Genomic DNA, 25,112 nt, shown 5'->3' with positions numbered 1-25,112 from the left:
GAGCAATATGTAAAAATCCTGTAGTCAAACAAGAAATGGAGGCCAGGTCCTTCCCAGGCTCTGTGTCTGTGTTACAGCTCCCCTGGCAGCCACAGCTGTAATTAAAAATGTCACCACACACCCAAGGAGACATGTAGGAATGTCAGAGAGAGTCCAGAGCAGAGCCCAGCCAGGATTTCAGAGCTAAATTTAGAAGCTATTTAGCTGTGAGACAGCAGAAAACAGTCAAAGGTGGCAGTGGCTTCAAAGAGTCCTGAAGTGAGGACATGAGGGCAGGACAGTCCTGTGATCCAAACTTAATTCCCATGTCAGGGGATGGGACAGACAGAAATTAAGGTGAATTTTTAGCCAAAATTTCTTCCTTGAGCAGTCTTTGAAAAGCTTTCCAGTAGCAATACAGCCACTAATAAAATCCAGTCATGTAATAAAAAGGTCACAGAGAGAGACTGTGCTGGTCTTGGCTGGGATAGAGTTAATTTTCTTCGCAGTTTCTGGTATGGGGGGGCTGTGTTTTGGATTTGTGCTTCAGTGTTGATAAAACAGGATTTTGTCTCTGTTATCTCTGGGAAGTGATTACAGAGTGCCTAGCTGGGTTCTGAAATCAACAGGTTGTACCAAAAACTGAAATTTCAATATAAAATGTCACTCAGACTAAGAATGAAATTAAACTTTGGAATATTTTCAAAAACACATGGAAACGTCTGTTCAGAAAAGTTCATATTTCTGAAGGTTTTCAAAATCAGGGATTTCTACAATTTCACTCTTCAAAATAAAATTTACTAGATGTGCAAAAATGTATACCACGATAATTACTGAAATTAACACATTTCCAAAAATACAAAAGCATCTATTTAATGTTGCATTTTCAACCTTTTTTTTTATTATTTTTTCCCCCAAAACCTTGTAGGAGCAACGATTTTACTTTCAGATCAGGACAGACTTGACTCATACTCCTTTAATCCATTAGGTTCTGCCCATGGCTTTTTGAGCTATACAAATTTGGAGAATGCTTATTAAAATCTAGGGGTTAAAAACTACCTGAAAACAGCTAATTTTCTACTAAAATGGGGGGAGTCAATCCCAGCCTTTTAATTTTAGGATGGGTTTGTTCACCAGCATCTGGAGCTCATAGAAGGAGACACTGCTGTTGAGAGTAAGAAGGTGTTTGAGCATCCCTGCTGTGCCCTTCATAAATTCAGAGATAATTAAAGCTTTTTAAGGTGAGCGCAGGTCACAGCTAAGCACTCTGTGATTTAAAACCAGGATCTTTTTGTCTGTGGTGTCTTTTTCTTCCAGATTCCTGTTGTTGTGAGCACAGCAGAATTTGAATAGGATAAGCACTCTTCATAAACTCCTGCTTTCCATAAATTGCCCGTCGGATCAAAAGCAGAACCTCCATGCAAGTGCACAGAAATCTCCAGCTTTGATTTGGAACAGATGAGGCACCCTGTGTTCCTCTAAGATTAAAAAAACCCTGTTGGCATCGCACACAAGAAAGAGAAGCAAAGGGACGACGGGAAATCGTTCAAAACAAAGGAGATGGAAATTCAAAAATAGTATGAGCAGCTCAGATGACAGATTGAGAAGCGGATGAACTGCAATTAAAAGGACAATTTCATGGCCAAAGACAATGCTCCAGACACAGTTAGAAAATGAAGACACTCTGGACTAGCAGCAAGCTCAACTCAATATAAGAAGTCTTCTGATGGGAAGGAAAATTGAGGCAAACTACCAATTATAATTTTGTAATGTATTTATAGGTAGTTACCTTTATCCATGATTTCATAGGTGCATTCCCAAATTAAAGGAAGAAAAACAAGGGTGAACCAAACCTGGGACAAATCACTAGCTCAACTGGAAAGTGCAGATCACTCATTTCTCAAGCTTATTGAATGGGTGATCAAGGAAAAAGGTGACACCACCAAAATAAAGCAGTTTATCACAAAAGCCAGCCATGACAAAAAAAAAAGGTGCACTTTTTTCCTGCAGAAAATATTTGGTATAGAAAGGAATAAAATTCAGAAAAGCCTGTGATTTGTATTTTTAAGCTTGTCATATATAACAACCACTAGCTAACACACAATTAAATAGCAGTAAGGATGGGTAAATCAGCCACTGGTGATCAGCGTGCCCACTACAGCTGACCCAAAGTGCTGACACCAGGCTTGCTCAGCTCAGGTGGGTCAGGGCAGAGCTCCCTCCCTCCAGCCCAAGCTTCAGGTCCTGATACAGAACAAACTGTAGGCCCCAAGCAGGTAGAAAGAGCATTTCCAAAAAGGAACAACTGGAATGCTTTTGTCTTGACTCCTTCTGGACCCTGGGATACTCTTCTTGCAATAACTACACCAATGGGGAGAAAATGTCTATTTCCAGTTGGGAAGGTATGCTGAAAGGGTTAATAGTTTTGCAGATAATAGGCTTAGGACAGTTAGAGTCTAAACTTGTAGGAAACACAGATGAACTAACTGAATTGGGTTTTTGTTTAGGTTTCCCCCTCGCCCTCCAAGCTGCAAATGCAGAATCACTCTGAAAAGTCAGCATCAGAGCAGGGCCTCAGAACCAGAACCCTTCTGAGCAGTTTATTTCTACACCAGACTCAAGTGAACTGTACATTCACTTGACAACTTTGATACTCTCACATAATAGGTCACATTGGCCAAGTGAAATAAACCTTACTCACGTCTAAGTTCACAAGGTTTCAGTCAAGGAAAATGAAAATCACTGCAGCAAGAAGGTACAAGCCTAGAGTTTGCTCTCCAGAAAGGTACAAACTTAGCTATTCTCTTCTACACCATTTTTATTGTCCTACACCATGCACTCAGGACATTATCAAACCTGGGACAAATTTGCTCCTACTCTTGAGACACAATTTACATCCCTATATCTCTCTTTCAACATTTTGCAGTTCTTCAAAAGGACCCATGAAAGATCTGAGGTCCAAGTCTTACAATTTCTCACTTCTGTCCTGGTTCAAGGGAAAGGAAGGAAAAGCACTGTCCTGCAGAAGGAAAAGGGCAGGAAACAAAGAGAAGTCAGAAGACCTGAAAGGAGGAAAAGAGGAACCTGCTTATCCCCACCTCATGAATCAAGAACAGTACCCAGATACCACAGTGATTGGCATTCAATATATAAGACAATGGATTAATTAGCCATAATCATGGCCAGCCAGCAAATGTTAAAAGGTCACCTGATACTAATGGTGAGCAAGACAAACTGAGCTGCTTAAAAAAATACACTATAATGAGTCATTTCTCAGGGCTTAGCAATTCTTCATGCTTCTGTAAATTGCTCTTCTCCATTATGGTTGAAAAGCATTCTGCTAATTATTAATTGGATAATGATTTGTTTCTATCACTAATTCAATAAGGTGTTCAGAAGTGCATTTTGAAAGTTCCCAGCTCTAAAGACCATAAATATCAGACTTGTCTTTGTGTAACCTTGGAAGGCAGGTCCCAGATGATGGAAGTGGAGCCTGTGAAGCTTCTTACCATTTTTAGTCAGTCTATACCCAAAGTCACTGACCACCTCTCTGCCTCTGACGTGGGCCCTGTGCCAGGGCAGTGCCACAATCATTTTTGCTCACATAAAAACCTGAAGACAAGAAAGTGAACAATATTCCCCTGGAGCTACCACTCCCTACTACCTCCCTAAGAGAAGCTAGACCATTAAAAATGCCACATAAATATCACTGACAGAAAACAGGCTTCAAGGTTATTTAGAAAAGCCCCACGCATAGACAACCTCCCCTTTTTAACAGTGATAAAAAACCCTGAGTTTCTCAAAAGAGCAAGTCATGCCACAGGCAAACCCACCTTCCAAAACCCAGCAGTTCTCTTTTTGCAGAAGAAAAGGTAATGTGGGGGAAAGGTATACTACTCCTCCTTCATGGGCCACAGAGGCATAATCAATTGGTACAAAAGCACATTGTTGAAACACAAACCATGGAAAGCTGCTTTATGAACCTGTGCAGCCAGCTGGAACAGCCATCAACAGCTGCAAGAGGAATTCACTCCAGGACTGAATCACTTCATTAAGGTGGAGGTTTTTTTTTCCTTTTATTACACACAGCTCAGGCTGCTGATCCCCATCATGAAGACCCTCCAGAGAGCTGATTTCTCTGCTCCCTTATACCCTCAGGAGCACTCGTGGTGCCACTGTATGACTTAATCTCCTCCTGAGACATCATTGCTCCCCCTCCCATCATACTCATCAGCAGTCTTCCAAACTGCTGCATCCTGCTCCATGCTGACCCAAGACTTTTGGCTCTAAGTCAGAGAGCAGGAGTGGTTTGGGGGCAGCCCAGCTTGAGACTTTGCTCCTAAAATAAAGGCTTATGTCTGTGATAAGTGATAGGACAAGGGAAAATGGCTTCAAATGCACAGATATCAGGGTTAGATTTGGTACCAGGAAGAACTTCTTAACTGTGGTGAAACTCTAGCACAGGTTGCTCAGAGATGGTTGCCCCATCCCTGGAAATGTTCAAGGCAGGTTGGACAGGGCTTGGAGCAACCTGGGATAGTGGAAGGGAGATTATATTTCAGGTCACTTCCTTTCAGGTCACTTCTGACTTAAACCATTCAATGAACTGCATATAATGGCAATTGGGAAAAAAACACCCAAATGGAATGACACATCCTGCTCTCCCTGATTTTAATTCTGCCCTCTTTCTAATATAGGCTACTTGATTGTACAAGAAATGTAAGTGTCCCAGGAAGCAGGGACATGAAAATGTACTCTATGGATTTATAAAAATACACTCTGTGAATTTGAGTTTAACACAGGCACATAATTGTAGCAGGAGACCACTGGCTGCTGAAGCCATGTGTGCCTGGCATGAGGGACAGCAGGTGATATCACAGGCATTTTGTAATGAAATACAATTATCTCTAGAAAATTGCAAATTCCTTCATTGAAAACAACCATGCAAACCTGCAAACTTAGTGAAAGGGAATAAAAATTTCTAAACAAGTAAAAGCAGAAGTAGGAGGTATCTTCAAACAAAATGCTGATTGAAATAAATACACCCCCTCTGAAGCTTATACCTTTATGGGATTTTCAGGGAAATAATAGAAATATCTCTGGTATTCTGGCACTGTAGCCAACTGTAGCCTTCTTGTGCTTCATTTCCATAGCAGAAATGCCAGCAGACCCTTACACTGAGGAAAACCTCAGTATTAAAGAGCAATAAGAAGACATTCGTAAAACTGTGTTCAACACCCAGTGCAAACTTGTGAGAGCTATTCCAGCAAGCACACACCTCGGGTAAGCTGCACAGTGAGCCACGGAGTGCTATGCACACGTGTTGGGGCTGTCCTACATCTCCTTACCCGAGCTGCTACAGCGAGATGGCTCCACCAGTCTGCCGCTCCGGTCGTAGCAGGCGATGGCTCGCAGCCGCACGCCCTGGCCACACTCCTTGGCCACTCCCTGGCCTGGCATTCCCAGCTGAAACTCGGGTGGGCCCCCTCTGATAATGCAGTCAGACCAATTTCCATGGGGTTGGGAGGTGAACTCCTCGCAGGGGCACGGCTCCGTCTCAACTTGAGGATAAACTTCCGTGTTCTGGCATTTGTCTCGCTTTCTGCTTCGCCCTGCTCCAACCACAGAAATCGGCGCGTTAGCTCAGCATCTGCTGCTCTTGATAACAACACGTCATATTATTTATACTTGCATGAATTCAACACATTAGAACCAAGACAATCTGAATGTTAATATTCAGGGATGTTTCTGAAGCATCTATTAGCTGCTGCCAGTGCTTTGGCATGCAAGGACAACGTACTTATCTCCAGGGGCAACCAGAGAACTTGGAAATACTGTTCTGATGGGTAGATCAAGGAGTAAAATACAAAGTCTTACTCTAGAAATGGTCTGCCCAGAAACCGCTTTGTAATTTCATATAATATCATTTTTCCCTAATTATCTGATGAAAATAAATTGATTGTTTTGTCTCTATTTGTTCGGAATCAATGGTTGCCAGGACAACTTCCGGAAGACCCTAAATTAGCTACAACTTCTTTGAGATTTCTTTACAAATTAGTTAAAGATGAGCTGTGCACACAAACCATGCTTTGAAGAAAACAGAAAAAGATAATCCTCAGTAAATTATTAGTGCTGGAAAGCATTTCAATGGTTGTGTTTGCTTTTATGTTTTCCTTTGCTCTGTTCCTTCAACAGGTTTTAAAAGAAAGCTCTTTCAATAGTTTTAGGAAGCAGCAGCAGCATCCAAATAAACCCATAGTGCAGCTCTCTGCAATTGCACTCTCCTTGCCCTCCTCCTGCAGGACTTCAAGGCATGAGAAGGGGTCCTCAGTACAAGAAGAAATAATGCAAAAAAGAGAGTTCAAGCTCTCTGCATCCCTACAACTGCTCAAGGGAACAAATATCTGTACACAGCCTCTAAAGATAAAAATCAATGCTTTTCTTGGCACAGGTCAGCCAGCGTGCCGTGGAACAATCTTGATGCTGGCTGAGCTCAGGAATGTCTTTGCATTTGGCATCTGCACAGAAGGGAGAATTCATCTTCAGCAACAAACTGTATCTATATGCCATCTACAAAATATTCCTTAGGAATCTTGGATGCACTGAAAACACTTTTGCAGAAGGCTTTTAAAGCTTTGATCCCAGAAGAAATGTTCTCTCTTCATTGCACACAAATAAGATACAAAAACCAAAAGATAAGTTATATAACTCAACAACCCCCTTTCCAGCCTGGAGCCAAGAGCCATTTCACCACAGACAAGCTGGGTCTCATCAATGCCTGTTTCCACACAAATATGTACCTGCCAAGGAAAGGCCCCTGACTCTAGACCCTCAATATTACCATCCTTCAAGCCCCAGCTCTTTCAAAATGGTATTGTCAGAGTTCTGGGGAATGCAGAATTTGCCAGCACAAGAGGATGCAAAAAAAAAAAAAAATCAGCATGTTTATAGTTTGGTAGATAAATCTATGTTTACATTTTAATGTATATATTTATGAGGAAATGCAGGTACAATCCCCATACTTCAAGGGAAGTCTTGAACTAGGATGGGGAGCTCTCTAATGGCATTTCCAGCCTTTTCTGCTTGAGAAGCCCTGAGGAGCCACAAACTCTGTATGTTCAGTTGTGTGCTCTGCATTGTGTTAGTAAACATGGGAATTTGGGATTTGCCCATGTTTTGCCATCATGACACAAAGCACAACACACTGAGGTAAGGATGTTAATAATCTCATACTTATGTGACTGGGTTTTTTTCCAACTTGCCCTGCCATCTGTTTTGTTGGAATCTTCCCCTACATGAAGCTGCTAGGAAAGCCCTATTTTGAGGGGAAAAGTGACATTGGTCCCATACTTTTCACATAGAAATATTTTTAGAATTAGTGGTAGTGATATTTTTATCATCTTTACAGACTGTTTTAAAGATTGCTGCTAAAAATACCATCTCCACAATTTTCTGAGGACATAAACCCATCAATTAAATAGAATCTTCTTTTTTAATTACATTTCTGAATACTAAAAAACATTATATATATTAAATATCATCAGGTAGTACATACTGTACATAAGAATTATAGGAAACATTAAAAATACAGAAAGTGCTTTGTATCCATAATGCAAAGAATTAACTGACTGTACTAATTAACTGAAGACTCACCTAAAAACGGTGTTTTCATTATAATGACTTTGAATTTTGATGTGTTCTGTAATAAGCCTTTCACTTAAGTAATGAAAAATTTTGTATGTAGAGTCAATGATGAATTACAAAGTAAAATGAATTATACTATTAAAAATTGAGTGGAGGGCAAGCAAATACTTAGCAAACAATTAGAAGATTTCCACTAAATGACATTATCAACGAACTCTTATAATGAAGCCAAAGCATTCACTTGAGCATAGACACAACGCAGTTGATGAACAAGAGGTACAATTCAGGCACACTTACAGAAAGGTGAAATGAAAATGGATAAAGGTCTCTTAACATCACAAAATACTTTTGAAAATAGCATTTCCCTTAATCTTTGGACTGAGTTCCTGCAGATAAGATTTTTTCAAGACTTTTGTCTACCTCTATTTTTCAAGAAGCATTTATGCAAATACTAGCTGGAGCCTGTCTCACTGAGCTCCCCTTTTGAGAGGGGGCCAAACCAATGCCAGTGTCTGATTTGGGTGTCCCTTGCTGCTCTCTGGGGCATTGCCATGTCCCCACCTGGGACACTCACTGCATGTTTACCATTTCCTTTTCAGGAGACCTTCACTGGCCACGGGCTGAGACCACGAGCTCCATCCTGGCGGGAAAAACAGAACCCAGCAAGGTCGGATGGGGAGAGACTGGTGGTGGTTGGTCACAAATTCAGGGCAGGTAAGGAGACAAACCAACAGAACCTGGGCATTACAAATCATTTTGGGTCCACTTACTTGAACAGATCTCCATCTGATGTAGAACAGAGTAAGAAAGAGGATAGGCAGGGCTGTACTCTTTTGTAACTTGCACAATGCTCATAAAGAAAAATCAGATTTAGAACTACCTGTAAGTAATTATTCACTATGTTTTACATATTTTTTGTAAGATCAGGCACCTATTATTTTGCTGGGGATCAAGCATTTCTCCTACTATAAACATACAGGCACTGGTATAGAGAACACTTTAGAATATGCTCTTTGCCAGAAACTACAGGGCATTGTATAATACTGGGGTTTTATGTGAAAAAGAAATCTTTATCTTTTAATGAGCCACACTGATGAATGGCAGCTTGAAACCAGTATAAATGCATGCTGTAATTGTTAGTTAGTAAAACACACAGAACATTCCAGCAGTAACAAATGGAGTAAGACAGCCTTGCAGCCAAGGACAAGTGAGTCTAGGAGCAAGGAGCAGTGGTGGCCACCACATTTTGCTGCCCTTCAGGTCCCAGCTTTTATCTCAGCAGATATTCTTACAGCAATTTTAGCACTCTACTCCACAGTCAAAGTCTTTGAAGTTTCACCCCTATTAAAGGAGCAAACTCAAGCCAGGTATATATTAGCTCTCAAACACAACACAGAAACATGAAAAGATCTGACTGTTGAGAAGAATAATAACAACAGATTTCTTGTAAACCGTGTAAGCACAGTACAATTCTTTTTTACTTAACTATGCACGTGGGGGAAGACTCCCAGCAAAACATGCAGTTCCAAACTATTCATGTTAAGGAGTTTTAAAGCTTTTCAGTTTGGTCATTCAAATAACATAATAACAAACCTCGACAGCAAGAATGGAAGACTGATCCATCAAATGGTTTGAACTGGTGAGTTTAATGAACACATGTAAAAGATCAAACAAAGCTGCTCTAATGGTACTGGGTTTTCTTTATTCATGGTGTTAATTTGCCCTGTTGAACTGGAGCGTACTGCTGAGCACAAAACTCCCTGTTTTAAACTTCCTCCAGAAAATCACACTGATCTGTACTCCTCTACATGTATTTTCTGCAGCTTCCCAGATCAATAGGTCAGATAAAGATGCACAAAGCCTGGTCACTGTTTCATTTGGTTTACATCTAAAACCTTTCCACCAGAAAGTTTTTCTGCACTGCTCTTGTACTGGAATGTGTATAAGGCTGGCAGTGCCAGATGAAAAACTAATTTAGGACATTCTGTCTGGAACTTCCCACCCCTCCAACACTCCAGAGGCATTATTCCCAATCAGACAAATATTGTAAAAGATTATACCTGTGAGCGACCTCCTCCTGCTCCTGGCTGTGTCACAGTCAGAGGAGCAGGCTGTGAATTTAGACCAGGGGGTGAAAGTGCAGTCATCCTTGCAGGGAATGAAGCACTCCTGGACGAGGGCTGGCATCGCTCCTGCCCACCGCACGCAGTCCCCGACGGCGGCAGAGCCCCCCTGCTCCGACAGGCACGTCACAGCTGCAAGCAAGGGCACAGAAATCCTTATGTTCTCCTATATATAGATATTGTATTACACTCTGGGCAGTCAGTCCTGGTGCTCTGTGTGAGATTCTCTCCCCTGGATTAACAGGATAAAGCTGATTGGGTTTTAGGGCATTGTTCATGTGTTACTCAGTGAAGCTTTACAAAACCATAAAGACATGTTCTTATTTGACCAGTGTGTTATCTAAATGATGATATAAACCCAATATTCTCAAGGAGGCAGTCATTTTAAAGGTTGTGGGGACACTTTAACCAATGATACATTGTACAACCAAGCAAGAAAACCGGTAACATCGTGGCCATGTGCCAGAAAATATATTTGGTTGAGGCCAGGATTCATAAGCTGTGATGCGCTTGCTACTCATGGAATTGAAACTGCTTTAAAGTGGTATAAAAACTATAAAAGAAAGCTTATTTTTCCAAAACCATAATTTTTTTCCATATTTCAGATGCAGGGAATGACTGAGCAGATGCTACAGCTAAATGCTTCTTTCAGCAAGGTGTAAGTACCAGGTCTGGCCCCTCCACATTGAGCTCCCTAAATATTGTGATACCGCTTATGCTCTCCCACTTTGTCTGTTGTCCTTTTTCAGAACTAATAATTAATTTTTCAAGGTGGATATTGGTACTGTATAGCCATGACAGAGAACAAAAGTATTTAATGTATGAACTGAGTCACAGAAAGCCTAGGATAAAACTTGCTCAATTCAGTGAATTAATAGTAATTATAATAAATAAAAATAGCCTGCACATCACGGAGTCTTTCATTTCATTAATAATAATTAATTCTCATAAAACCTCCTAGATTATAGGCTATTCATATCATCCAGTGTAGGTTAAACAAAGCAAAGGCAGGTCATGACTTGATTAAGGTAATAAAGTCAGGGACAGAGTAATGAACGGAATTTGGCCATGAGATTTTAGTCATGTTGGGCTCTCTGATTCTAGGCAAGTCCACACATTGTATCATAAACCTACTAAGGATGAAGTTATTTAATACAGATTTTATTATTTAACTTTAACAACCTGTGATATTATTTTATGACAATTGCTAAATAATTCAGGTTTCTGAAGCTGCATATATTTTCCTTGTTGCCAGCATTTAATGTGAGTAAGAGTGCATGAAAAGAAAGGTAAAAAGAACTCTGTTTTCTTACAGTTAAAGGATTTACTGGGGTGTAACTCTGCAATGAATACACATGATTTTTTGGGTTTTAACTACAGCACTGTATGGGAGAAAGGAATGGGTTGGCAATCACCTGGAAATAAAAAAGCATCTTATTAAAATGTAATTAGATTGTATGAAAAAATTCAGCATTTTGAAGAGCATGCAAAAGGCAAGCAATTGTTAAACGTCTCTTTAGACTCAAGTGACAGCAAATCAGCATATTAATAACCACCTCTAAATTGCTGATCTTTGCCTTTCACTTCCAATCCTGTGACCCTTCCTGGCTCCCAACTCCAGCCGTGAGCCTGGGAGCCCTCCCCTCCTCATCACGGGACAGAGGTCACCGCTCTGCGGGGACACAGAGTAATTGGCCTCTTCAGGTAGGTTAAACAAGTCAGAGACTATGGTGCCCAAGGTCTGTGTAGCCTCATTACCTTCACCAAGGACACCCCGGGTGTGGCCACACAGCTGTGACCACATCACGTGTGGCCAAGGGGATGCAGAGCATCTCCTCAGCATCACAACAGCGGCAGGTAGGGACGTGAACATTGTCCTCCACTGCCAGCAGGAATTGTGGCTCCAGAGCAAACCACCCCACTGCAATGCTCCCTGGGAGCTGGCAGAACAGCACAGCCCATTCCTGACACTATTAATGATGTCAGGACAAGCGATGGAAGTTCTAGGTATCGATGTCAAACCAGACACCCCAGTGCTGTGATCAGTTATTGCCTAACTACCCCATCTTCTGCACAAATGGCCACAATCTGAAGCATTCAAATAATTCACCAAGTTCACTGAGCCTATTTGTGTGCTAAAATAGATGGATATATGAAGAACATATGAAATCGGGGCAAATATTTGACAGAGATTATGGAGCTTAAAGAAATTATTGACAACAGAAACATGAGAGAGGAAAGTTAAAGTAACAAATAATATAGTGGATTAGATATGTATAAGCATGGAGACAAGAAGGGGCTAAAAACAATATTTAATATGTACTCTGATAAGAAACATAACACCTAAGGGAGGGGAGGAGGAGGATCTCCTGTGACTCTTGCTACATGCTTAAAACCTGGCTTGAGGTGAGCTGAATGAACTGCTAAAACAAAATGATCAAGCACAAGCCCATTAGTGCATTTTAACAGACTGGGAAGGGGCAGGCAGAAAGCAGCAGAGGTGATGGACCCAACTCCAGTGGTTCCATCAGGAACGAATCCCCTCATTTCTGCTTCCTGCAAACTTCCCAGTTTACTTAGCTTTAACTTCTAGGAGAAAAATATTTTCATATACAAGCACTTCTGGAAAGAGAATGAGAGAAATTTGTTTTCAGTGAACCTTCAGGAAAGTAGAATTATTTATCCTCGGTGGTTTCAAACTACTGATTGGTTTGGCTCATGTGTGGTTTACGCTGCATAAAAAATATTTCCCCTTAATCCTCAGTTCTGTCACAATGGTTTTAAATAAACTCATACTGCAAAGCTATTTCTGTTATGTCAACATTTCTTTTGTTTTTTCAAGTGGGATACCCCCAGAGAGCAAATGCAGTCCATTTGCAGTCCTGTGCACTGAGAAAAAAATCAGAGTAACAAATCCCTCTCAGGCATAATGTGTGATTTCTACCATTTCTGCAGCATTTAAAATGGACACAAATCTATGACTAAAACAGCTAATAATTGGACACTTCCAGATAAAGGCTTTCAAATTATAACATTGATCCCCACAAAGAGAGGAAATGCAGGATTTCCTCTTGAACTCCCACTAGTCTTTTTTATTATCACCAGTAAACCCCATCAAACTGGAATTAAACACTTGGGGACAAACTATGGCATGGCATTTTAACGCAATTCCACTGATATAAAAAGAACTGCAGTCACAAAAAAAAACCAAAACTCTTTCTCTCATAATGATAAATATGAGGTCATGAATTAAACTGATGGGTAGCCAGGTTTAAGAGGCTTAAAGAAAATAACTTTTTTTCAGGGAAGGGCTGGAATTATTTAGCAGGCAGTGTGGATGCACCTGTGAAGGTGCCAACACAACACAGCAATTAATATGAGCAATGAAAATAGCTGCAGATGCAACTGCTTTGCTTCAAGGCTTAAGTCAAGTGTTAAATGTAGAGCTTGGGGAGCAAATTTCCCTTTCTGCTGCTACAGGGCTCTGCCAGGAGACTGAGCAAGGGCTGCTAAGGGGATATTCAGTGTGACAGTCTCTGTCTTCTGGCTTTGCATTCCCACCCACAGGAGTGTCTGTGTGCCAGCATCTCAGCATATGGCACACACAAGCATATGGGAGCTACATTCTGTAACTACATTTCTCCTAAATTGAAAGTAAATAACAGACACTTCTCCTATAAACTTTTAGATGGTGAAATCAAATGTTTGTACACTGTCAGACTGCAGAGGAACTGAAGGCATCCTTGGATGATGTTACATCATCACCAGAGCAGGGTGTCAGCATCAAACTGAGGGGACGCAGGTGCTCATGCCTGACTTAAGAGCATTGGAGATGATCCTAACAAAAGGAATTGTATTGAGAATGAAATAGTACAGGCACAGCACTGCCTCCAATAAGGAAACATAACATAAATTTAATTCCTCTTAAGTAAAAATCCAATTACAGACAGCCTCTGTAATCATATTCATTTACCAAAGTTACAATCAATTCTCGTTTAAAAATGCATTCCAACAGATTCCAAAGGGCAAAAGTTAAAGACTGAGAGTATCAACTATGAACCAGTAAAATTATATTGTACCATGGCACTTTCAATTTGAGAAAGGTAAATTAGTGTTTTCAAAACTCCGGAATTAAATGTCATTAGAACATCTGAAAACCATGACTGATAATTCCAGGAAGGTACACTCAGGCCAAACACTAAAACTAAAGCCATGCAGTAGTGCAAATGAAATTACTGGAATTAGTACAGGAACAATAGGATGAGCTATGAGGCTAGACAAGAGCTTTAATACCAAGAGGTGCAGGCAAAATAAGGTCATAATCTTTCCTATCTTCAAATTCTAGGAATTGTTGAAAAATCAAAGTGAGCATGTAAAGTCAAAGCAATTATTTTAATATAGCTGTTTACCCTCCTGTTCAGAAAAAGCCTCACTTCTGTTGCATAATTATTATTGGTATCCCTCAATGTAATAACACATCATTGCTTACACATATCACTATGGATAAGTGAAAAAGAAGTTAAGGGATAATATATTAGAAAATTAAAGAATAAAATACTGTAAGGGTCTACTCTTGCTCACTGTAAGTATAGTTCCATAACTCATGATGACCTCATTTATTTTCTATATTGATGCTCCTTCTTACTTACAAGTTTCTTCAGAACCCCAGGTGGAACATTTACACTATTATTGGTATTAATGCAACCTCTAATTACAGCAGGCCAAAAGCAGACAGAACAGAAGACATAACATAAGGCTCTGCTGAGACTCAGGTTGAAGTTTAAAGTCCTGATTCTATAAGGACATAAATATACACTAAACTCCATCCCTGTGGCAGCCTCCTTGGATGGCAGCACTCCCTGCCATGAAGTGTGTCCAAAGTTGGACTTACCGAAACACACCATAAGATAACCATTAAAAGTAAGTCTGAGGAAAAAACGAAATGATGCCAGCAAGGACATCACAGACACAAATCTCATACAAATAACTGAGGAAGAGCTGGAACAACTAGTTGTTCAGCAGGAAAACTGTCTCTGAGGTCACCAGTTCCCCATTTTGTAATTATTAATGATATTGACAGAAGTGCTAAAGGGCTGACAAATGCCACCAGGCAAACAGAGCACTGAATAAACACAGATCCCAACCAGCAGGCTCTGTAAACAAACAAGGGGAGCCCGAGATCAGCTTGGGATGCAATAAAGATGGTAAATACCAACTGAAAGATAAAGGAAAGCAACTGAAATTATTTCCATGAAAAGGGGTCAGGGAAGAAATGGGCAGAAAAGTCAGGTGCTCAGCATTAGCATGGAAAAGAGATTGTAACGGGAAAGGGGAGCAGTTTAGGATAGAAGTAGAAGGGAGGGAAAAACAGCATGCAAAACTGTGAACATCCCTCTCAAGCTAAAGGTCCATGCTGTAGCTGGTTTCTCTCTGCAGCCTTTCCACAGTAAGATGTGCATGGGGTTAATGTAGGCACAGAAGCCTCAGAAGCAGCCTCAGCTGCAGCTGAGGGCCAGCACCACGTAATGCCTTCAGCTGGACCCACCTCTATCCCATCTAAAATAACTCCTCAGAGTGCAATTTTAATTTGATACTCATGGATGAGGTGATCAATTATTTGGTTTGCAATACAGGATCTGAACTGCTGTAAGAGCTGAGCTGCACATGTCAATTTTGCAAAGCTGTGTGACTTGAGGTTTTATTTTTCCTCATCTGTGAACCACAACTGCCCACTGTTTGAGGAGGAGCAGGAGAGAAGGACATATATTGCTGTAAAGCCCATTCCTCCTCCCACCCACACACTGAATGCAGAACACAGCATTGATATATTAATGTTCAGCACTATTTTTATACAAGTGTTTTCATATTCTAAGTGGTTCAGACTCTGCCTGGCCAGGAAGGCAAAATAATATGAGTTTTTAATGTTTCAAATTTACTTTGTCCAGAGAATAGCTGCAATCTGAGTGCTTCTACATTATGCAATCAGTCTAAAGAATCTTTCACAATTTTTCCCTTTTCCCCCAAACATTATTATAGGTTTTGAATTGCTTTTACTTTCATTTTCTATTAAAAAGAAAATCAATGGAAGTGCATTAGATGATTAATGATAGAAATTATGTTCCTTTCAGAGAACATAAAATACAAAAACATGTTAATTTTTTTCCTCCTTCTGTGGCCCACAATTACCAAAATTACTCGAGTTCAATTTCTTTGTAGCGCTATCATCAAGTTATATTTAAAATGAATTATTTATTGCGCAACTTGAAAATAAGACTAAGCCATCCTGCTATAAATATATGCATTGAGATGACAGCAAATACAGAGAATCAAACATGCCAAATAACACAAGAGAGAGAGAGAAAATGGAAAACAAACACAACATTACAGTATTTCTACTAACTCAAGTTGGAAAATTACTTAGCTGATTAAGCAAGCACTGACTTCCTTTGCACTGAAACACGGGTACTAAATCCAGAACAACACTAACACACCCACATACTCACAACTGCCCCAACACTAGAGTTAAAATATGATGGTCCAAGGTAACACCTCAAGACTTGAGCCCACCTTTCCTCCTCAGCTCCCCATTCCTCAGCTCTGGCTCTTCTCATTTTGGCATTCTAAACTCACACTGCTCTTGCCCCCTTGCTCAGGACCAGCAGCTAAAGCTACTGGGACACACAGAGGCCCTCCAACAGCTTTTCAACTCAGCCTAATCGACATTCCCCCCATGGAAAGTGCTCTCAAAGTTTTCTGAAATACCAGTGGATTTTGTCTATATGGTCCTGCATAAAACTTTCCACTCTAACTATCACTTTTCTACCGTAAAAAATAGATAAGAATACTAAATGCTTTTAGGTCTGAAGTCTGGCTACTCATCTCCAGTCTAAAACTGATAATGCAACTGAAATTACTTTGACTGAAACTAATAAAAACGCATACTCAAATAATTCATGTTATCTAAATTAAGTATCTTTCAGCCATCATACAATACTGTCCACCTCATGAGAGAAAAATAAAGATACTGGACTTGAGATTCAAGGGTCAGCACAGTGTAAGCACAGTAAAGACACTGGATTTAGATTAAAGGTAACAGAGGCAGAAAGAGAATGTGAAAAATTTCCCTCCCACAGCCTTGAAAAATGAGATGTTTGAGAGTTTTCAGGAGATCTACCCAGTGGGAAAACTAAGTACGCAGATTGGAATCCCAGGAAGAGCAAAGTCATACTCTGATGTGTGGGAGTTCCATACATATATACATAAAACATAAATTATCCATCCAGAATGGCTTTTCCTATTTTCTCCCAAACATTCCCACTGTGCAGGGGAAAAGTTTTTTTTTTTGGAAACCCTATGTCAGGGAATCCATTCTTCAGCAGGGAAAAAAAACCAAAAAAACAAAAACAAACAAAAAAAAACCCACCCAGGAAAAAAAAAAAAGACAAAACAAAAACAAAAAAGACACCCAAATCCCCCAGGAGAGACAAACAGTCCAAGAAGGCTGTATTTCTAAACTGGGCATACATCATACATAAGACCCTGATTTCCATAAGTATTAGAGTGGTATTTTGCCCTGGCTCATGCTAAATGAACTTTGTCGTGTGTGAATGAAGCAGATCCAATAGCTTTGCCTCTTAAAAATAATAAAAATAATTACACCCATCTTCCCTCAGGTTTGCTGTTCAGACCATTCTCACTGCCAGTACATTCCTTTTTACTTCTCTTTTGAAGCTAACAGATCTAAAGGGACTGTTTGTTTTTTCCTTCTAGTCTCTTAAAAACAAGGCAGAAGATCAGAGAAGATGCAAAGGGAGATATCTTACAGGACGTTGTGATTTTCATGCAATGATCTTCTCTTCCTTTCTTATGGGCAGAAAAAATAGAAACTTTTCTTATTTGGCTGCTGCTACTCATGTTAAATTTTCACTAAGTTGTTATAATTGAGGGGGTTATAAAGCAGATTGCATTACTGCTGAAACAATGGGAAAACTCGCAATTATTTCAGGAAAACAACAGATCCTATTATATTTTCTTTTTAATGATTCTTCTATGAATAAAGCATTTGTTTGCAAGCATTTTTTCTGAAGAAATTACACAATCCAAACACTGATCACAATAGGATTATTCATGTATAGCAGATGTAACATTTGGACACAAAGTTCTCTATCATGATTCCTTTACCATTGGTACAGATAATATAATTGATGGCTTACTTAACTGAAAAAAGCAATTAAATGCAAAAAAAAAAAAAATACAGAAGAAAATACTATAGAACATAAATTGCATCAGACCCAGAAACAGTTTCCACCCTGCTGGAAAATGATTAGGATTAGTAATCTTCATTCCAGGCAACCACAGCCTGGGACACTGCACTATGCACTATGCTGCATTTTCTTTTATTACAGTCTTTCCAGTACAAATCATTTTAATCTTGGCTATAATAAATCACCAGTTAGACTCTCAGCTTATACCCTCTTTTCACCTATGAAGTTTTGTTCATCTTTGTTGGAGCTCAAAGCAGTTTTTCCCGTAAAATTGCTCTCTGTGTGAATCTTTCTTGATGCAGAAGGTTTCTGCCAACTGTCATTACAAGATCAGAGGTTCAAATTGAGGAGCACTTAAAGCAGGGGAAGGTCATCTTTGGAAATTAAATTGGAATAAAATTTTGTAGAAGTGGAGGTGGCTATTCACACTGCGCCACTGCAACAACAGCGGACCCACATTTACCTCACATGCTCATTTGAGAGTGGCTGGGCCACAAGGATTTATCCTCAGCTTCCACCTCCTGTAAGAGCAGAAATTCTCCTCACAGCCCTGTCCACACACTGCAGCAGCAGGGGCTGTGCTCCCCTCTGGACCCAGCCAGGGAGGGCATCACTGAGGAGCAGACCCAGACCTCAGGCTGCCTCAGTGACACGAAGCCCAGAGGAACACTGACCCTTCCTTCCCTGAAGGGGGAACAAATTCTATCTCCAATCATGCCCTACCAGCACTACCATGACCCTTAAAAACAAGGGGACATAATCAGAGGGACTTCCAAAATTTCCCAAAGAGGTAATTATTTCTTCCATTTTAGAATTAGTTATTTAGGAAATAAAATTCAATGCAAAACCAGCTGAATACTTTGAAAATCCATCAAGATTCACATCACACTTCTTTTTCAGAAGTGAGAACTGATATTTGGAATTTTAACTGTGTATTTCAAAGAAACAGTAAATAGCAGCTTTTTAATTCATCAGAAGCCCAGAGGAAAGGGAACTTTCCATACAAATGTGCTGTACTTGGGAGAACAACTCTTGCTGTTGCTATAATGAAAGTATAAATACAGCATAGCAGGAATTCATAGTAATTTGTTTCTATGAGCAAGTTTGACATGGCACAGGCAAATAAATTCAGATTGTACAGCTACACAGAAGTGAGACATTCTCTGAGCTACTGCACTGGCATTTTGCCTTTCCTCCATCATTCACTGCATCAGACCTTTGTCTCAATTTCTCTCTAAACCTTTGTCTTGTCCTGTCACAAGGCCCACGCTCCAGGGTTATATCTTATCAGTTAATTAACTTTTAGAATGGAAACGCAGCAAAAATGACTATATAAACTTTTGCTCACATATATCAAATCCAGTGTCAACCAGTGTGGTTCCTGTGTACCTAATCCAGGAGACTTATAATAAAATCTCATCTTCCATTTACAGCCTGAGGCAATAGTAGGTCTTGCAGAGAGAAATGCGAAGTGATGAGGTTTAGTAGAGCAATAACGTTGCTCAACAGTTTAAATATTGGTCTAGCTACTGAACTTTATGCCAGGAGGTTCTGGCATTACATTATTAAATGCCAATATTTCATCCACGGTCTTCACCTATTCAGAATAATGCATAATTCATTTCAGAAAAAAAATAATCTTGCCATTTAAGATTTTTTCCCCCCCACCACCCCCCCACAAAAGCCCCTTGAATGTAACACTACTTTTCAACAGATCAAAGCAGCACTAATGGGGAAGTATGGACATTGTGTGTATAATATATGAGTTCTTCACTGCAGATTAATGAACAATTTAGCAACAACTTACTAGAAGAAATGAAACCCTCTGCCTTCATTCAGGCCTATAAGGTTGGTGCCAACAAGGAATAAGAGAGAAATTGATTAAGCTGGAAAATCTGAATCAACAAATAAGGAAGAGGAGGATCCTTGAAAGCAATTTTGATTTTTATTTTACTGAGTCTTCACCTTACCTCAGCAGATCTCACTGCTGTGTACTGAAAAAAAATGGGGTAAGAAGGAATTGAACAACAGCCAGTTTTTGAAAATAATTTTGTCCACAGTTCAAAATTTCAGTGAGAAAACCAGCAGTGGAAAGGATGAAACACAGAAAAAGAATAAAGAATCTGAATGGAACTGGAGCCTGACAAGCTGGGAGCACCCAGCTCAACACCTCTTCCACCCAGAGAGGATCACACCCTCGAGCTCCTCACTCCCGTCCTTCCAGAAAAGTTGTGGGATCTGGCATCAGGATATATAGATACATATCTTATCATCTACTGCCATTCTTGATTTTCTTTTTTAATTTATTTTTTAAGGGCACTTTGAAATAGATTTATTAAGATGCTTTCTAAAGAAAGTTTCACCAAGACCAGTTTTTGAAAGTCAAGAAAACTTGTCATTTTGTTTCAATAAAATGCAAGAGAACACACTGCAAGATTACCATATCAGTACTTTTGATTTACTCACCTTTTCAACATGAAGACAGGCAATTTCCATATATAACTTTATTCCAAAGCTGTGACCTTGACTTCTACCAAAAGTTCAATTGTATGGGTATTAGTTTTGAGGCAAGATGAAGGAAGAAAGGAGTTCTCCCAGATAAGATAATAAACTGTCAGCTACAGTTTATGAAATACAACTGTTTCAAATAGATGATCTGATTTAATATATGTTGACTGTCAATTCAAAAATTATGACTCAGTCATTACGTAGCATGGTGACTACAGAGCTTGAATTACTTCTTTGTCTCATAAAGCATTAGGTGTGAGAACCAAAGATATCCTCATAGTCTTCCATGTAAGGTTTCAAAGTAACAGAATAATCCTAAATTAAAATAAATACTATATTGAAGGTGTATGATTAACACATACAAATTTAGACTTTGTCTAAAAGTAAGAAAAGGTATCAAAAGTACTGTTGGTAGAGTTACTGATTACATCAAGATGAAAATCATAAAGGAATGCATCAAATAGCTATTTTAACTATTAACCCACTTTCCTTTCACACAACTGTAAAAATACAGCAAAGTTTAAAAAAGCCCCACCCCAAACCCCATTATCTCCTGGGAGTGATGAGAACTGTGTACTTGTAATCTTTCTCTGCTCAACTTAGTAAATGAAATTTTTTCTAATAAAAGGCAAAAAGGATGAGCTACCAACACTGATGTGTCTATCAATAAATGAGAAGTCTTGATTAAACTTCCATGTTTTCCAATATAGTAAAAACACAAAAAAACCATGAGATTCATATGGTGCTTTGAACAGATTCTTGTATCCTACCTTGTCTCATATAATAACAGCTTGTTTCACATTGTTACATAAAATTATTCTAAAAACATAACTTTTCACTGGAAGCAAGGACATGGGTTACATTTAAGCTAAAAGATGTAAGATTGGTAATTCTCTCATAGCAAAAGCATGAGCAAAGATTGTGAAGAACTGAGGAAATGTTTAACTCGCTAATGTTTCAAATGCTTATCTACCTTTCTATTGTGTATGTTTAAAATGCAGTTTAATACACTTTCCATTACAGCTACAGTGTGAGTCTTCAGCAACAACCTCAAACAAACACATTATATAGAATCTCCTCCCAAAATCAAATTATTCTTTATCAACCAAAAATCTCCTGCACCTACAAAAACACTGAATAAACAGCAGATAGTCACCCGCTACCAGAGTTAAACAACTCTTCTCAGAGCAACTTACATGAGGAAATAAAAAAGTGGGACCCAATCATTGTGTCCCACAGGCTGCCCAATGTACCCACACTGTGAAATACAGAGGCAGTGCCAGGTGAGACACCTAAATCCCTCTCCCAAATTGTGATGGCTCCTCCATCATCTTCACATCACAGTTCATCTCAGATAACTAAGGCGTCACAGTATGAATATATTTACCTAAAAACAGACTGAAAATCTGAAAATTTTTACACAATTATCACACTAACATGTATTTTGGGGTGAAACCCTGTTGCAGCCAATATTTAACAGGTGAATTCACATGACTGGAATAGTAACAAAAGGGGATACAGCACTTCTGGAAGGGCATGTAAATGACGATGAAAAGTATTTTATCTATAAATTTTACATCTTTTCCATCTTTTGAAACAGTTTATAGAGAATGACTGGCAAAATTTGTAGAGAGAGAGTAAATTCTACTCAGCACAGAGTGTAAGCCATGAGCAGGAACCAGCTGGGATGGGCAGGTAGACAAACACATTCATATAAACACATTTGCATTAAAACTAAGTAAGACATGCTGGAAAGCTGGGCTGGCAGGGAAAAGAAAACTGAAGAAAGGTGCAGCTCAGAGAAAAAAAAGAGAAAAGCCAAAGTAAAAGCTCTTCTGTGAGGGAATGGGCACAACCACAATGGGGATAATCTGGAGTATGACAGATCAGCTGAGCTCAGCCAAAAGCTATTCACTGCCCTTGGAACTACAACAACAACAAGAAAAGGTGAAAATTAGGTCAGGTTCCTGTGGATTAGCAGAAGGCTGCAGGACAAACATGCAAAATCAGTATTAGCATTAGGCATTAAAGGTAACACAGGATTCTCCTGCAAATGTCCTGGAAAAAAACCTGACATCCTCCACTGTGTCACCCACCCCCCAAAACCTGGCCCAGGCTCTCAGCACCCTTCCCAGGCCAGGACAGCTACACTCCTGGGAGTGGATTTCCCTACAGGGAAAGGGCTACCAAGGATAAACCAACTATTCCAAAAGTGTCTGCTCTAATGAATCCTGGCTCTAGCAAACTCTGAGGAACTGACCTCCACATGTCAGAGGTGAACATCAGATTATTTTTGATTAGCACAAAAACATTGGAACAAATAATCATCCAACAGGGACAGCTATACCAAAAAAAGGAAAAAATTAAATACATCAACTTTCTCTCTGTACTAGTTTGATGGACACAGTGAAACAAAAAGAACAATGGCCTTATTTTAGAGTAGTTTGTTTCCCTGAGGATAAAAATCCTAAAAATGCTCAGCACCGTGAATCCTAAATGACTTCCTTAGTAATTAAATTATATTGCACCAAAAAGCACATGCCTTCAGGAGTTTGATTCGGATGTGCACACTCTAACCAGGAGTAACTGGGTATGCAAGGATTGGGTGGAGTTGACATAAAAACACATAGAATGCTTGTCACTAAAGAAAACCTCTGAAATGGAATACAGCCTTTTGCTTTATGATAATCTCTGACTATTCACCACTGTTTTATTACTGAATTTTGTTATTGTATCTGAATACAATTTGATTTTATGAGATCTTAAATATTACCTTTATAAACATTTCATGGGATGTTGACTCTCTATCTGCAAATTGCTTATTTGCTTATTGTATCTGTTCATTGATGCCATGCAATAGCTTATTTTTGCATTAGCTTCTTTGTTGAATCTAGTTTATCTTCTGAGCAAACCCTGAGATGAAATTTTTAATAAGAAATCCTAAAAAAAAAAATAGATATAACTGTAACTGGTAAAGACATTTTCCCTTATAGTGTTCAGTTTGCAGAATAATTCAATCAGGGTGTTTATGCCAGTTAACTGAGATTTCAAGAAACTGCTTTGTTTATCATTTAATCAATATGATTTGAGCAACCTAGAAAGATTTTTAAATAGTAAGCTAAATTCTGTTCACTCCTCCTGCAACTTTACCCAAGTTTCAAACTTCTGCTCAATACTCTCCACACATCATTTCTTTTGCTTCTGCCATTCTGACTGTGCAAACTGAACAGCAATAAAAACCTGTGGCTGAATTCCATCTACAGAACACATTAACTCATTTGCAAGTAATGGAAGATGACGATGAGTGCACTGGGAGAAAATACAACAGCATCATTGGGCTCCCCTCATCAACCTATTTGACAGCTGTACTCGTGTACCCATCACTTATTCCACTGCAAGCCTGAACATTTACATTCCACAAAGCATATAATCAAATTTTATTCAAATACAGCCCAAGAACTAAGTGTATTTAACTTCTGGAAACACATTAGGTGATTATTTCATTCATAGTAAAAATGTAATACTTGCAAAACCACAGAACCAACTGCAAATTGCTAATATGTTTCATTATTATTAAGTCTGCCCCTTGGAAACACCAGCAATTAGGGTCAAATGACACTCCATAATCCTTCTACATTTCTTTCATGGTTGCCTCCAGTATTTACAGTTACCTGTGAAATTAATCTAACAAGGAAAGGCACCTTTGAAAGGCTTCAGATAAGACAATTTGAGCGGACACATTTTGCCCTGTTTCTCATCAAAGTATTTAAAATTATAAAGTTTATGCTTTTATATCGGATTTGCAGAGTATTAACATTTAAATAAGCTTTAAAAAGGGGTCAGATATATAATCTAAACCTAAAAATTAATAAAAAAGCAGCCATCTTCCTATAAACACTACAATTAATCATTGTGATGAACAGAGAGGAAGCAATCCATCTAACCATGCCATAGAGCTGAGGTAGCTCTTCTTTTCACACATCACACAAGTTAATTATTATGAGCAGATGTGCTTAGATTACAGGAAAATTTGTATTCCATGAAACCAGGCACTGAAGGTATGTATTTATCTATGAAGCACAAATCTGTCCCTGTGTGTTTGGAGGTTTGCTCACATGCAACTACATCAGCAACGTGGCTTGCACAAAACCCATTCAATCTCACAGGACTGAGTTCTGCACTGCTTTTCGTGCACTCCACTAAGCAAACACTGCAAAAGGTTCTGAAAAAGCTCCTGCTGGTCAAAGCAACTCGTCACCAACAGGACGAGTTGTGTAGGCTGACCTAGAACAGAGGCTAGACGGAGCTGAAGAATAAAGTATGGATTTATTAGAAGGATTCAATGGATTCACCTTGGGCAGCACAAGAGCCCAGCCAGGGCTACACTCCCCCAGGTGACTCCAAAATGGTCACAAAATGCACGACTGGTCACAGGGCCTCTCACTTTTATAAGCTCTGCTCCGTTTGCATATTGGAGTTAATTGCCAATCACAGCTTTAGCCTATGAAGTCCCATCCTGCTTGTTTTTCTCTCTTCAGTCCCTGTTGTTTATACTTTTGGGGCTGAGATTTGGATAATTTGTCCTTGGTCCCCA

The 25,112-nt window shown here is 39.4% G+C and overlaps 1 protein-coding gene across 3 annotated transcripts in view; it reads right to left on the bottom strand.

Moving 5' to 3' along the window:
- The window catches only part of THSD7B (thrombospondin type 1 domain containing 7B), a 299,219-nt gene that overhangs the window by 85,879 nt on the left and 188,228 nt on the right, over window positions 1–25,112 (bottom strand). For all 3 annotated transcript variants that reach the window (XM_039702274.1, XM_039702266.1, XM_039702283.1), the window contains exons 14-15: window positions 9,684–9,878; window positions 5,328–5,591 (exon numbers count right to left, since the gene is read on the bottom strand). In XM_039702274.1, the coding sequence (XP_039558208.1) occupies window positions 5,328–5,591; window positions 9,684–9,878 (459 nt within the window). The remainder of the gene's footprint in view (window positions 1–5,327; window positions 5,592–9,683; window positions 9,879–25,112) is intronic.

The sequence above is a fragment of the Passer montanus genome, unplaced genomic scaffold (assembly GCF_014805655.1).
Source record: "Passer montanus isolate IOZ18808 unplaced genomic scaffold, ASM1480565v1 scaffold1, whole genome shotgun sequence".
NCBI classification, from domain to species: domain Eukaryota; kingdom Metazoa; phylum Chordata; class Aves; order Passeriformes; family Passeridae; genus Passer; species Passer montanus.
The sequence above is the reverse complement of the archived record's forward strand: the minus strand, read 5'-3'. Positions and strand labels throughout refer to the sequence as shown.